Source organism: Scomber japonicus, chromosome 19 (assembly GCF_027409825.1).
Source record: "Scomber japonicus isolate fScoJap1 chromosome 19, fScoJap1.pri, whole genome shotgun sequence".
Taxonomy (NCBI): domain Eukaryota; kingdom Metazoa; phylum Chordata; class Actinopteri; order Scombriformes; family Scombridae; genus Scomber; species Scomber japonicus.
In genome coordinates this window covers 24,729,007-24,745,556 of record NC_070596.1, presented here as the reverse complement: position 1 = coordinate 24,745,556, position 16,550 = coordinate 24,729,007, and the positions used below count along the sequence as shown (strand labels likewise).

Here is a 16,550-nt window from a genome sequence, read left to right as displayed (position 1 = left end):
TGAACAAAGTAGGGCATTTAGCAGCTAAAGAGTCAGACATTTCCCTCAAAAGTTGGTGGAGGCCAAAAACGGAGCTAAAAGAGAGTGAATATTGAACTTAGATTCACCAGGTGGACAGAAGCACGACTCCAAATGAATGATGTTGTAACTACAGTAGTAACTGTTTGCTAACAAATTCAATATATCAACTTAAAATGTGACAATATGTAAATGATGTGTTCACAACTTACTCCGCAATACCCAAAGTGACCAGAAAACCAGCTAAAACAGGTTTAAAATCAAATGTAGTTGGTCCTTATCAGTTAAGTCGAAGTTGATTGACGACTGAGCCAATTTCATGATGAATGATTGTGAATAAGATTGTCTGATGTGGTTGAATGCTTTCAAAAAAGCTACTGTAGCAGGTGGACACTGAGTTCAGAGTTTCACTTGTAAAATAAAGAAAGTTGTTGGGATTGACTAGATCAACACTAACAAGTAGAGCAAAGTAAAATGTGATTGGATTTGACAGGTCTGATACTGTGACTGGTGATGCCAATCAACCGTTTAAACCGCAACTATGCAGGTTGGATTTATGTGTTTGCTTATTTTTATGCTGCACCTCGAGTCCACACCTCACAAAGCAAACAGTCTGTTTATAGACTAACCTGAAATCACGATATAATAACATAAATATAATATAGCATAATAATATAGTGACACAAGCATATAAAACAACATAAACGCTGTATAATTCTTACGTTTGAAAATGAGCATGTGATGACCCAGCACCTTTTTTTGCATTTGAGCTCACAGTATACACGGTTTGTTAGTACACCCAACATTTAGCAGCCTTACACAGAAACCACAATATCATCCAGTCATACATCATCCTATCATTTCACTGTAACTACACAGGCCTTGACGAGGGTTTTAATTAACATGCTCTTTGTTTTTTGCCACACAAGGCGTCTGCTCATTTGTGTTGTAAAGGAGTTTTTTTTCTTCCCCCCTTCCCTCCAGGTCTCAGGATCTATTTCAAATTGAGCATGAGATTGAGTTAAATACGTTTCTATGTATTTTATTCTTGCAACATAAGCATTTCCATGAACTCTCAAAATAATATTCTTTTGTTTGCATTCCTGACTGTTCTCAACCTTCATTTTGTGTACTTAAGCATTCGCTCACCCACACTCAACCAGCCGCCACCCACCCACACACACACACATACACAAAACACAAACACACTTTTCCCTGTGTCTACATTGCATCACTCGTATGACTTTGCAGACTTTATCAACACAGTAAAATATGTTACAACAGTAAATATGTCACATGATAGACCGGTTGGCCACAAGGCATACACGGTGTGACAGTTTGAACTGTTGCACAATCATCAAGGATGTTCTTTACTTTTTTTTTTCTTTTTTTTTTTACTGCTGGTTCATTTATTCTACTTATAGCGATCAAAAGCAGCAGAAGTACTTTTAAGTCGGCTGTATCTGCGGGATTACATGTGTGGGAAGGGAGTTTTAAGGATCAAAGCTAGTCAAGGGGGGGATTCATGTCAGGATAACATGGGCACATTTTCAGAAAAGAAGGAGTAACAATGCAGAAAGTGAAAAAAATAACTCAATGATGCAACAGGAGCCCATTTAGCACAAAAGAAACCATGAGGAATGTTGTATTTTCTAACACAGAAGCAGCAGTTTTCAGTACTTCTAACTATGGGTGTAGACTTGGGTGTGGTTGCTAGACGTCTCTACCAATATTTTGTACTGATAAAGCAATCAAACTGCTTTAACTCCATGCATTGTTAATGGTAAGATCTCTGCAGAGTTGGGAGGTTTTGTGTCTTTAGGTAGAGGTATATAAAGTGACCACATGCCAATGGGTGAAATTTGGGACAGGGGAGTTGGAGATGGGTGGGATCACATGACCTCAAGTATATAACATTTAGTGTCAACCAACAGTAAAACATGTGACCGTCAAAACTCTGTCACATGCAACGGAGCAGGTGAGTACTTAAAGTTCAGAAGTCAGGTAACAGGCTGGCATTAAACAAAGATCTAGACAACATACAGACAGTTAGTATATATGCACAGTCGACTAATCATGAAACAAAACACAGGTGGGGAGAACAGGGACCAGGATGAGGGTGATTGGGTAACAATGTTATTAGAAAGGTGTGTCAGGTCAAAGACAGGGCAAGATTGATGAGGTTAATGCAGAACATGTAAGCATATGGGAGCATGTTAGAGAACGCAAGAGGTTACCAAGTGACAGGAATAAAACCAAAAACCAAAGCAAGGCAGAGACAATATGTAACCAAGAGCACATCCAAAAACACACAATCCTCTTTATCAATGAGACAGTATAGCTATATGCAGTGTGAGTTCAGACTGGAGTGAAGACAAAGACAGACCAACCGCTATAGGCAACCCAAATAATCATCATGCAAGATAGTCTTTTAAAGCCACACATGAACATGAGCTTTCTCCCACTCAGTCCAGTTCAAACAAAAAGGGAGAAAAGTCTGAGGGCCTCTGGAGGACAAGTGGAGAACAGCAGCTGGGGATACAGACTAGAGCCAGACTGGGAACAGCGCCATAGCAAAGTCAATGCTAAAATGTATTAAGAAACACAATGACTTGTAACAGTCTGTAAATCATTATCCACTACATAAAATTAATGTAATTTTATTCATTCCATCAGGGTCGTGCCTTATGATCTGTCTCTGTTCCTGTCCACATGATACGGTGTGTTGATAAAAAAAACCCCACCACAACAGCCATAATTCATGTAGGCTAGTAAGTGTCAAAATAATATTTGGGACAAACCGCAGAAGATTCTGGATTTAGGACAACTGCTTCTTGCGTCCCGCTTGCGTCTGGTCACCGTATATGGGGGATACTCAACCTGACGATCTGGCAACACTCAACCTCAAGCTGTACACATTGTTGGCTAGTAGCAGCCTGGCACCAGTAGTAGTAATGCATAAGTGGTTGGTATTTATAGTTTCAAGGTCTCGGACGTCACAGCATTGAAAACAACCTCACTGGACAAAACTAAAATTATTAGATTATTAAGATTTCATTTCAAGTATTACGTGTTGTCAGCTAATATGTGACAGTTGCTCAGACATGCTGTTCAATTAAACAACTTTATTACTGTTGATAAGCAATTTAAGATATCTGTTAAATGAGAGCCAAAGTGCCAGTAAGTCTCCCCCTTCTGGCAATAAGAGTAATTACAAAAACACTTCATCATAGGCCCCGCCATAGCCTACTTCTTTGCTACTTCTGTTGCGGTTGTAAAACGGTGGATAAATTCTTCAACAACCACGGCGAAATGGCTCACTTTACTGTCAAAATTTGATCTAGTCGGTCCGTTAACATTTGGAAAGTGTAAAAGAGCTGCATGATTAAATAATTTTATCCCAATTCAAGTTAGCAGGAAGTTACTCAGCAGAGCATGCACAGTATGCATATATCCACCCAACCAGAATTAAGAACTCAACACAAAGAGCTTTATCTGGTTGTGATAGGCTTTATCAACATAGTGTGAACTTGTTTGGCAAGGGCTTAAATGTACCAGATGTTCATTTATCAAGAGCAGTGTTATTATTGCATATGTGTTAAGACTGACAAGTGCAGCTCTGTTGTTTGTCATACCTTTCCAGTCCCTTGGGACAGTAATACACTGACAAACAACACTAGAACTGCACAAAGCCCTCTTACCTTGCTCAAATAGCTTTTTACCCCTGCCAAGGAAGTTGTTTTCACTCCTCTACGTTTGTCACTCAAAAGGTTCTCTTCCAGCTTTCGTAACAGTTTCATAACAGGATACATTTCCTCCATTCACTGCACTCTATATGGCACTGTTTTCATTGAAAGTGGACCCAATTATTTTCATTATGTTGGACTCGAAAAAAGGTAACCCGAAAAAAAAAACCCTTTTGTTCACTAGAAGGGCACCCATACAGAACCTCCAGCTAACCCTATTACAACAGCAACTCATAGAGCAGTACATTACATCCCCTTCATTCAAAAGGCACATTTTCTTTTTTAGGGATTCTTTATAGGGCATTATTTTCTTCCACTGACAGGTCACTCATGAGGGCACTTCATTCCAGTTTATCACATACTGTATAGAGGCCCTATATAGGGCACTCCATCCTGATTTATCTTTATTATCTTTATCTTTATTATACTAAGACAGTGTTTACAGAACTTGGGTATGTTTTCTCCTTTGTGCTGGCACCTCAGAGGGCACTTTATCATACTGTGGGAAACTTACAGGGCACTTTGGAGGTCATTTTATCATACTGTGGGCAACTTAAACTACTTAACTAAATCTGAGACCAAAATTGATATTCCCCAGAGGACAAAAGAATACAACGGAAGTGTCCTCTATCCATAAAATAAAATGCAAAAAACATTTAAAAAGTCACGACACAAGTCCAGTTTAAGGCAAGTCAGCAAATGCATATTCAGTTAAGTAAACATTTTTGCAGAGTCAGGCTCTTAATGTGTGCATGCATGTGTGCACGTGAGCCTATACAAGGGAAAAGAGTGATAGAGAGCAAGTATACATATGCAATTATTTTGGCCGTGTGACAAAATATGCCCCCATCAAAGTTAAATTCAAACCTACGCCCTTGCTTCTAACATGCGAGTGAACCCTCTTCTGCACAATAAGCTCACTCCTCCCATGTGTGCGTGATGGCCCAGTGGCTGAGGACTAAAGCTCGGCCAGCAGCCATTAGTTGCAACATGAGATATGAGAGCCGGGCTGGAGCTTGGCTTTCCCCCAAGTAACAGAATGTACTACTTGAACAATTTCCAGCGGCAAAAGTTAATACGGGCCAGAGTGGATTTATCTATGTGTCTCAGATTGCATGCGTCCACAGGAACAAGCTATCTTCCCACCACTGTTTGTAACATCTCTATTTCTTTATTTATACTATTCACCTTTCTCTCTGGTCTTCTGAATGATTACAAACTCCTTAAAGGCACACATAAAAATTAAAATAAGATATTTTAAGTGATTGTACCACAGTTATAGTACATAACAGCCTCATTTAGTACAGTATAAAAATGAGTTTGAGACTCTTTAAGTAACTTTTATGCAAACTTTGTATAGCTTTCTATATTAGTATCTACTGGATGGATTGCCATGACATTTACTACAGACATTCATGTTGAACAAATAATGAATCTTGATTACATTGAGTCCTACAAGCAGGTCAAAATGTTCCCTTAGCTAATGAAATATCTCAACATCTATTTGATTTGATTGGCACACAATTCTGTACAAATCTGAGTGGTTTCCAGATGATGTACCTTTATGACTTTGTTGTTGGTCCCCTGACTTTTCACCTAGCTTCACTGGAAACAACTCAAGAGTCCTCAAAGCAAACCCAATAGCTGTCTGGATCCCTGAAAAGAAAAAGAAAACAAATACAGTATGACCATGAGTTACTCGATCAGACCAACACATGTAGATTCTATAACACCCAAAAACATCAGCAGCCAGAAAAGAAATTAAATTTTGCCGTTTAAGATCAAGTTGCAGAAGGCTCCAGGCAGAATGGACAGCATATTAAAGCACTTTTACCTAATTCAATGTGAAGTTTGGGAACCATTAATAAATATGAGTCATGGGAAGAAAGAGTGGAGCTGTTCACAAACATCTGTTGAGTGAACTTACATAAATAAGGTGGTTGTAACTATATACTGTATAAAAAAAATAATGGATGTAGCAACCATAAGGTCACCCATTGCTTAGTAGACTCATGTCCACTAAACAATGGGTGGGCCTCAAGTTTGGCATTTTGACTGTCATCATCTTGGAGGTAGACAAGAGGTAGCTTGGTTAGCATGGTGCATTTAGGGTCTATGGTTAACTGTGCTAGGCTAATGCTAATGCTAATTTTCGCTAGTGAAAACTGTCTTAAGACCATTAAAACAAAATGTACTTACCGGAACAACTGAACATCCGACTCCTTAGAGAGGACCTTTAAATACAACCAAATGTTGAGCAAAACTTTTAAATCTGGGGCATTGTGACTGTGGTAGCAACTTGTTTAACGTCAAACTTAAATTAAATGAGACGCTAATTTACTAAATGAACATCATGCTGTATTGAAGAAGACTGAAACTAGCGATTGAGACTATAAACTCATAACAAAAATATTTACTGAGGTAATAAATCAAGTAAGAAGTATTTCCATAGGTTATACAATCGGACTCTCAGGGAGGCATGGGAGTCGCCCCCTGCTGGCCATTAGAAATAATACAGGTTTAAGACAGTTCTGCGTCTAAGGAAAACTATAAGGACACTTTTATAGTTTTTATCTTACTATTTGTAATAAATATTAGAGCTCATGCAATCCATCACTGACATTCCCATCAGCTATACTTTTTGTTTTTGTTTTTGAACAAATATAAGCATGCACACATAAACCAACACACTATGGTGAACACAGAACAACATTACATCTGAATATCAGCATGCTAGCATTATCAGTGAGCATATAAGTGTGACTTGCTGATGTAAGCAGAATAAAAGCCCTGAGCTTAAATACAGCCACACAGAACTGCCAGCGTAGCTGAGTCTTATGCTCACTTGCTGTTTGTCTTTACAATGAGCATGTGTTTCTATATGCACACATATGCACTTTGCCCCCTGTAGCGCCACACCATATTGATAACAATGCAAACGGTTGATGACATCATTAGTATTGTTCAGCCTTCATAAAATGGATTACACACCAGCCATATGGACAATGAATGTACATTTTATTTACCCCACAATCTACAGATTATCACACTATTTGTTTTAGTTGCACGTGACACCAACAGGTGGTGAATGCTGAGGAGGAGTGATGGACAAGCTGAGTGCCAAATCTTCCATATGAGACCATGATCCGCAGTGGTAGTGTTTGCAGATTCATACTAATGAAAGGGTTACTAAAAAGGGGAACAACGATGGGGGGATGGTTAGCTGTGAGAGGATGTTGTTTTACTTCCTCGCAACACAAAACAAATACAGACTTTCTTTAACGGCATATGGAAAAGTGATACTGTTTCTCTCTCATCACAAAATATGTTAATCTCATCACTTGAGACAACATGTTGATGTATAAAGTAGGCCATGAAGACCGCCTAAAAAAAATACAGTTTCTATTTTGAAGTTCTGCATGTTGACAACAGCTTATTACTTACTGCAGCTATGAAGATATACAGCTACGAGGAAAATAAGAATCAGAAAGACATTTCTTGCAGGGAGGAAATTGTTCCCTGTTGGAAAACAACTTAAACATGAAGCACACGGCCAATTAATGTCAATAAAGTTACCACAATGTTCTTTCGTCGCCCTGCATGAGCTGCTGGCTGCTGCAACACCCTGATCTGGCCCAATGTTCAACCTCCATTCCTAAACCCTAAGAGGATTTTTTCCTTTGATTCCTCTATTTAATATTTCTGCTTAGTAATCACTCTTTGTAGACACTGATCCATCTGTACCATTAACACTGTAATCACACATGAAAAGGCAGTTACTGGCAAGGAACAGGGACTTATATTTTTGTGTTATTAAGAGGAGCCTAATGTGTTCTGTGAGGCTCTCTGAAAATACTGTTTTTCTAAACAAAAAAGCAATTTAATCATAAATGTACCATCATAGGAACAAATAGTCTTCCTATGGATAATATCATGTTACAATCTTATTTAAATCTTATTCAGAGCAATTTTCTTTCCATCACTGTTTGGACTAGAACAAGCAGATTAAATATGCAGCTTTATCTAATCTTGAGAGGATTTCCGTACACTATGGAACACTACATCAGTCCGCTGTATCTCTACTGAATAAGATGTTGCGTAACAGAGGACACTTCTATTTCAGCAGTATAGTCACCCAAAAACACAGATGGAAGGACACTGCCCCCTGTTGGGAGCAACTTTGAATACAGTAGTTTAGAGCATTCACTGAATATGTGAACATATCTTCAAGAAACATAATTACTTGGAAAGTCTGGATATGCTGTTCTGTGAGTTTTGGGTGAATGAAATGACTATAAATAATTGACAAAAATGAGACCTGATGATTCATACCAGGGATGTTCAAACTATTCCACAAAGGGCCATGGGGCTGCAGGTTTTCATTCCAACTAAGTAGTAGCACAAAACCAGACACACCAGATTTGATAAATTTAATCAACTGATCTCAGTCTTCAGACAGTGGATTGGTTGAATCATGTGCTCTTGATTGGTTGGAAAAAAAACCCTGCAGGCATACGGCCCTTTATGGAACAGTTTGGCCATACCTGGTTTATACTGTACAGACCATATTAGCTGCAAAGATACAAACATATAGGCGGCCTAAACACTAACTTTATTAACTTAACTTTAATCAGAGGAATCAGAACAAAGATATTAGTAGGATTTTATCTGAGTGAGCAATAGTCAGGTGCTTTAGTCATTCCTCCTGATCATTAAAAGATCCCATCATAATGCACCTTTCAAAGTAAGTGATGAGAGACAAAACCCACAAGCCTCCTTCTGTCCAAAAGTGCATTTAAGTTCATTTGAAGCTAATATGAACCTTCAGTCGTTCCAAATTTGTCAATATTTTTCAAAATTGCAGTCTGTTTAGTGCCAAGTTCCCTCTTTTTGTTATGGTCCTTCAACTGCAGCTGAACAGGAAAACACTGTCCATCGAGAGGAGTTTTTTTAAACCAAGCATGTTAAATGGGATATATTCACTTCCTTTGACTAACTCAGATGGCTGAAGCCTCCCTATTATCCTCGGATAAACTTTTAAATACCTTTTCACTCAGAAAGAGAACTGTGGATTGTGTCTCTCATCACTTACATTAAAAGCACATTAGGAAGGATCCTCTAATGGCCAGAATGAACAGGAGGAATGACTATATCAAGCAAAACCAGTTTGAGTGTTCATACAGGTATCTGACTGTTGTTTTAGGACAGACTTGGAAAAATTGTTTAACTCATCCTTTAAGTATTCCTAGCATATTATCTTAGTAGGCACAAGACCAATACTCTGTCAATGGGGGAAATGTGAGAAAAGGCAATCTTTACTCATTAAAGCCCAGTCAGTGCAATCAGTATTTATGGCATAAATAAAGTATATATCCATCATGTAGTGCCTTTTTTGATACTACCAGAGATGCCAACTTTGTACTGTAACTTTTACAAATGTAAAGTGGATTTCATAAGCAATAAAATGTACTCTTGTTCAGTTTAGGGGTTAGAGGATTTTGCCATAAGAGCTTTACTTGGTTTGTTATGTGTAGCAGCTTATAGTGGCTATTGTCAGTAAACTCTACTTCGATGTACAGTATTGTTGCTTAACTGGCATTACTAACTCAGTTTGCTGACTTAATGACTCATCTCTATCTGTGCTGCTGTTATGTTTTGAGATTAAGGTTTAGTATTTACTGTAATCCTTTAATAGCCAAATGTGGTCAATGCAAACTGACAGACACAACAGTGAGCAGCTACTTGTTGTCACATGTTTTCTGGCATTTCTATTGTTAAGCTTTGTTTATATTTTTCTACTGGCAAAATATATGCCATGAAACAAATGAAGACTAAAAAAAAAGGTTAATTTATAATTCCATTTTATTTTCAGTATTACGCAACATTAGAAGTATAAATATCTGTTTTAATTTACAACATCTATGACATCCATAGAGCTTTTCCTTGGGCAAAATACAAAACTCAAAACACTTTTATTGCACATATTCTAAAAGACAAACCATCGTAAGCAAGTTCATCTAATACTAGTTTTGCACAGAGGAGGAAAAAAAAAAGAGGAAACTGAAAAGACAAGCAGACAAAGAAGAACCTGACGTGAAAAGACGTTGATTACTGCACAAACAAATGTTCTTACATCCTGGTGGCAGGGGAGCAAAAATCTCACACTACTATAAACAACATTACCTGTGACACAGAACATAGATTTGGCAAATCAACAATATACAAAATATACATCCATGAAGCTTTGTAAACAAACATTGAATGTGCTTTGAGGATTTAAATGTCAGTCGCCACAGGAACAAAAAAAAAAAAAAAGAAGAAAAAAAGTAAAAAAAAAAAAAAAAAGTGTGTGTAAGGGGAAAAAATTTCATGTTTATTTGTTCAAATAAAATTTTGGTGATTCATTTCAGTCTCAAGTCAGGACACGTGGAGGGGGGGGGGATTCATAAACATCCTTTTCAGCTCCAATTCTCCTCTTTTTGCTCAGCCATTGAACTGAATAGATGGCAAACATTAAGGTGCATTTGTTCTCTCACAATACATTATAGCGATACATTTACAACATCTAATGCCACTAAACATTAGATTCTTTTAAACATTAAAAATCTCTGCAGTCAATCTCACGTGTTTCAGTTTCATTCTGGGATAACAGTGTGCCATTTAGATAAGCTATATTCTGAGTCTAGTTTAAATGAAGGATGTTCCTATTTGACTTCAATATAGAGTATAAGTAGTATTCAAGATTATTGTTTTTTTTATATAGCCAGCACGACAGAGGGAATACTGCATTACATACGTAGTGTCCTAGGCTACTTTCTGGTCGTCATTTAGGGTTTGCAATTTAAAGGCATCTACAGTTAAGAGACACTGTGTATGTGTGTGTATGTGCATGTGTGTGTATGTGTAAGTAGCAGAAAGTGAAAGCTTGATATATGGCAGCCTACATGTATAGTACCACATATTTGCACATTAACATCAAATGTATGATTTTTTTGACATGAACTATGCAAATAATCAAGATTCCTCACATAAAACCTTAAACCCAGGCTGTGCGTTGAGATCGAAACACTAACACATGACTTATACAACACTGAGACTGAAAGCCTGACATCCTTTGAAACCCTGACAGTGTCTGCGGTCTTGAACTTGAAACCCTTTCAGAGCTCATCTTCTTTTTTTTTTTTTTTTTTTTTTACTCACATGATTGATCTCATATCATTCTGGGAACACATGGACACAACCGGAGGTGATTGATGCCCACACTTTTTTTTTTAAGAAATCTACTGCAGTAATTATTGTCAAACATATGCTGGTTCATCTCACCAATCAAACACAATACTTCATTTTTTTTTACACAATCATCATTCTTCAAACCGTAATCAGTCTGTAAATACATTATCAACAGTAAAGACATTCTTGGGAAACGCTGACAGCCCTCACAGTTTTGTTATATAATGCTACATTTATAGACCCCTCCTACCCCCACCCCCCCTTATGCCTTTTCATCTCTCTCGCTCTCTCTCTCTCTCTCTCTTCAAGTTAATTTCGGAACATGTGAAAACATGTTTAAAAGTCACAAAACGATAGGATGCCTTGTTGACGAGATACATCACGTTAGCTTACTTTTTTGACCACAGAGTCGTCAAGCGGAACATAATTCTCTAATATCGAGCATACAAACATGACACTGCAAAATCTATACATATAATACAAATGACAATCATGTAAGCCCCATGTATCCCAGTTTTACAGTGTTATCATATTTACACCATATTGCATAAAAATCAAAAAAATATATGTACAGATGTCAGAGGAATGTGAATGAACACCACATCTTGCTAAGAACAGCAAGTGTTATTTCCCATTAATCTAAGGCCCCGTCACTAATTTCATATATATATGATTTCTAGAACCGAACAAAAAGATGATTCCATATTTTTCAAAGTGTTAGGTGAAAAGCACAGGACAAAGTGCATCCCCTCTGTGTACCAATGCACAAACAATACCCCCAAACGTAAAAAATAATGAACAATCTGATTATAATGAAAAGAAACAATTGTGATACAACATTGCCATATTGCTAAGCAACATTGTGTGGTCTACTGCATTAAAAAGACTATCGCCTTCAACATCAGGTCCTCCGAGTCTTAGAAGTAAGAGTGCAATTCAAAATCATTTATGGCACTGACTCTACAGTACATAACAACCTTTTTGTAAGGCTCCCCTCTCCCTATTGCCCCTGACATACTGATTGCACAAAGCATTCTGCGATAAACAGAAAAAAAAAACTTCCAAACATTCAACTTGATGCAAAAAGTAAAACAGCAACATACCAGAAATTACCAGCAAGTGATTCCCTACATTCACACCTCAAAACATTTAAATGTGTTGTCCTAAGTAATCTTATTAAATGCACGCACGCACCCACACACTCACCCACACACCCTACTTCTCGATCAGCATGTAACAGATTGCCCGGTCCTCAAACAAAAAAAAAAGAAAAGAAGGTGGCATGATGATGCTTGCACAAACCATTTCTAACTTTTTTTCTTATTAAATCTGGTTCTCTGGAGCGATACTATTTTTCCCTTCTCTCTTTTTTCTCACTTTTTGTTAGTGGAGCTGCGTGGTGACTCTTTCTGCTGCTTGCACCTGCCAGTGTCTTTATCTGAACTTTCTTTTGCTGCAGACGGAGCAGCTCTGGATGTGTCTCTCTTTGTGTTTTTCTGTGCAGATGTGACATCTTGAACAGTTTCTTTTTTCTTCCTCTCAGCTTGCTCTTTCCGGATGGAGGGCACCTGTTTGTCCGGGGTGGTGACTCTGGTATCCGGGCTTTTGCAAGCGTCCGGTTTAAATGCCTCGTACTTGGGGCTTTCCTTAGATACCTTAACTACAGCTTCCTGGGGTGAGCAGGTGGAGACCCTGCTTGAGGCGGCTCCACTGCTGGGTGACTGTGTTTCCTTTTTCGCTGCAGGTTTTGGCAGCACAGGTGGCAGATCAGGCTGAGGGGAAACATCCGGCTCCTTCCTGAGCTGCTGTGGCTGATGTTGACGTGCTGCAAGCGGTGAAGCGGCGACTTTTGGTTTCGAGTCGTGATGGTCTTTAACAGCTGGGGCTTGGTTTTTGGGTGAGGGATCTTTATGTTTGGTGTCAAGACTTTGTTTAATACCTGGAGATGGAGCTACAGAGGGCTTTAGTGTTGCAGATGAGGGGACAGATTTAGGAGGGAGAGATTTTGGCTTCAAGTCCGTGTTTTCTTTCACTTCTTTTACTACATGAGATGAGGCTGCTACAGAACTTTTGGGCTGTGTTTCTCTTTGTTTCACCTCTGCAGAAGTGGGAGAAGGGTGTGTCTGCTGGGCTGATTCTTCCCGTTTTACATCAACTCTAGAGGAAAGCGACGTGGCGTCTTTCCGTTTAGAGTCATGGGTTATTTGAACAATTGAAGATGAGGGCGCCGATTCTTTAGACACATCTCTCTGTTTTGAATTTGGACTTCCCTTCACTGCTTGGACAGGAGGAGGTGTTTTTGTTTCCTTCTCTGTCTTCATGGCGGTCTGTGGCACAGGTTGTGGGTCAGGCCTTGACTTACTTTTGAGACTTGAAACATTTTCATTTGTACTTGCTGGAGCTGAACATTTCTGTTTGGCTGTAGCTACCACAGTGTTTTCTTTTACACTGAGAACAGCTTCTTGTTTTTTAGAGGTGCAATGTGCTGAATCGGGTGTTTTGTGCTGGGCTTTTTCAGCTGGATGGTGGTTGGTGGATAGCTGCTCTGAGTCTTTCATGTTGCCTTTATTCTTTGTCTTTGGTGATATGGGGTCCTCTTTCTTCTGGCCCAGTATGCTACTACTCTCTATTGCACCAGCAGACACAGTGTTATCCTTCTTCTTGTTTACACTTGGTGTGATTTCTGTGACATTGTTTAATGATGGGGCCATGTTTACAGTAGAAACCTCCTTTTTCTTCTCCACTTTTTCAACTGTGGCACATGTGTTCATTTCCTTCTTAGGGCCTGGGCTACCTGTATCACCCACCACCTTCACAGCTGACTTGATAGACTGAACCACGTCCCTACTGGCAGGTCTGTCAGAGCAGTCCCGGCCTTTTGAGTTTGCACTGCAGGTTTTATTTTCATGAACAGAACCAGATGCTGATGTTGTGATGATATTTGAAGAGCAGATGTTCGGCAGTTGCTGTTTTGACAGCACATTCTCTGGAACGTGTACAGATGCAGACTTACTCTGTACATTCACCTTAGAAGCAGAGGTCATGGTTGAGTTCTGTGCAGTAGCTGCTTTCTCACAGCTCTGAGGCTGACCTTTATCCAAGCCAGAGTTTATACTCTGCTTCACTGACACAGGTAATGGTGCATTAACAGCTGTAGCTGCAGTCTCCATTTGTGCCGGTGCAGGGGAAGTTTTTATGTCTGACTCCAGCTTTGCAGAAGTCAAAGACACTACTGTCTTGCAGCTGTCAACATTTTGTGATGTAGTGCATGGTGTTATTTCCTGCTGTTCCACTTCATCCTCCTGGTCTTCATTGCTGACTTCCCGTATGGATGGTGTTTTTCCACAAGAGGAAAAGTGGGAGCTATGTCGAGGGGCTCTATGTTCGTGAGCCAGAGCTGAGCTGGCCTTCATAGCGGTCCTGCTTTCTTGTTTAACAGCAAAGGTTGAGCTTTCCCCTTTGCTGGATGGGGGCTTTAATGATTCATTATGTCTGTCCTGTGTTTTCTCACCACTTGCACTGCTTTTTACCTCTGTGGCTAAATGATTTGACTGTTCTTTGGAGACAACTATGCTATTTAGAGAGGAAACAGCTTCAGGGCTTGGGGAACAAGCGAGGGGGCTCTTCAGCTTGTCTGTAGTTTTCAGTTGGGGGATGGTTATTTGTCTCTCAGTAGGACTCTGGAGCCAAATTGGAGGACTCGCAGACACAGTGTTGCTTGTGTTTTCCACCATTTTGGATAAACAGGTCTCTGTTTTGGATACTCTGGGCCCTGAGAGCAGGCCAATATCCAGGGTGCCCTCCAGAGGTTTGAGAGAGGAGACATGGCGTCCCTCCAGTTTATATTCAGATGAAGTCTTACGAAGTGGAGAATCCGCTGAGGAGATGAGCTGGAGTTTTTCCACAGCACTCTCTCCTCTACCGGAGAAAATCTTGGGAGCCAGACCTTCAGGGCTGGAGTGAATACCCCCCAGTCCTGCCTTCATGTGGTCATGAGGCATAGTTGTGTCCAGCTGGAGGCTCTTAGACCTGGTGGAGCCAAAGTGGAGGTTCTCATGGAGGCCGGAAGACAACCGGCACATGCAGTCCTCTCGCTCTTCGAATGACAGCCGCTTCCTGGTGAACTCGATGTTGGGAGCTTTGAAGTCCAGTCTGTCCGGCTTCATGTTGTCTTTAGCTTGTCTGGAGTGCTGCCACTCTGGGTGAATAGAACAGTAGCTCGATCGGAGTCCTCCGTCACTTTCACTGCTGCTACCAGACGATTCAGTCATGCCCTCAGACACACGTGTGTTAAGTTTTTTATACAGCACATCTTTAAGGGTTGCACTGGCAGGTTTGGCCTCTTGAAGACCACAATCTGGGCTATTCTGAGTTTTGCTTTGACCTCGGAGCAGAAAACTTTCCTCCCTGTCATCACCACACATCGTGGATGAGTCAGATTCACGCAGCGCATCTTGTTTCTGCAGCGACTCCCTCCTCTCGGACCAGTCTTGTCTCTTCGCAACCATCTTGGATTTCAGCTTGTCCTTGTCCAGTTCTTCAACAGATTCCTGTCGACCCATCTTACGACTGTTGGGCCTCTTTAAGCAGCCCTGCTCAACAGGTCGTACACGGTTGATTGCCACTGGCTCGCAGGCTGTTTCGTCCACACTCTGCAAAACGGTGTAATCGCGGTCCCCAGCTCTCAGTTCCTCATCCTGTACCTCCTCTTGGGTCACTTCCAGGCTGTGTTTTCTAGGACAAAGGTGCTTCTTGTCTCCTGTGTAAGAGGGGGACAGCTTCTCCTCAGACTGGACTCGTTTCAGGAGGGGTGACCTAGGTGGCTCAGCACTTTTGGGGCGCACGATGTGGCGTACGATTGTAGGTGGGGAATGTATCTTGGCCGGGAAAGCTTGGGTTGTCTTTGAAATGGTGACTGAATGTCCACTAAGAAGAGGAGAGGGTGAACGCTGAGGAGACGTTGGCTGAGGGGTAGGTGAAGGTGTGCGAGCCAAAGGAGAGAGAGGGATGCTACCGGCGGACTTGCGGCGCCCCTGACGAAGCCTTTGACCCGGCAGTTTGGGGCCGAGGCCGTGAAGAGTACTGGGGCGAATGTGGCCTGAGCCTGCGGGGGAGTTTGGAGCACTGGAGCTGGGAGAGCTACTCTGGGATGAGTTGCCACCTGAAAGTCATAAAAGACACAAAAAAGGGTATCAGTAATATATTAAAGGCTATGAAACAGTAAATGAACATTCAGGCTATCATCAAAATAAATTACTGCACCTGACTGGGTGAAATCAGGTGCGGGGCGAAAGGCGGCAGTAGGGGAGCGAGGGGAGAGACTGTGGGTGGGGGAGCCGGGGAGACTCTCGCCAGATGAAAGAGAGTGATTGAGAGAGGAGAAACTTCGGCTTGTGTGCAGAAGAGGGGAGGGCTGCATCGCAAAACGCCTGAAAAGGGAGCGTCGCCTGAAAAAAACAACACAAAGGGAGACAAAGAAAACAGAAATCAGCCTACTTTTGGAAATTTAAAAATCACTATTGTGTAATGCATTTATTAAAGAACACCACAGCAAAT

General features: G+C 40.5%; 1 protein-coding gene across 5 annotated transcripts in view; it reads right to left on the bottom strand.

The window, feature by feature from the left end:
* Positions 1-9,614: 9,614 nt before the first annotated feature.
* Positions 9,615-16,550, bottom strand: part of mast4 (microtubule associated serine/threonine kinase family member 4) — a 102,813-nt gene continuing 95,877 nt past the window's right edge. For all 5 annotated transcript variants that reach the window (XM_053340705.1, XM_053340706.1, XM_053340707.1 and 2 more), the window contains 2 exons: positions 16,257-16,441; positions 9,615-16,155 (listed from right to left, as the gene is read on the bottom strand). In XM_053340705.1, the coding sequence (XP_053196680.1) occupies positions 12,368-16,155; positions 16,257-16,441 (3,973 nt within the window). In that variant the 3' untranslated portion in view covers positions 9,615-12,367. The remainder of the gene's footprint in view (positions 16,156-16,256; positions 16,442-16,550) is intronic.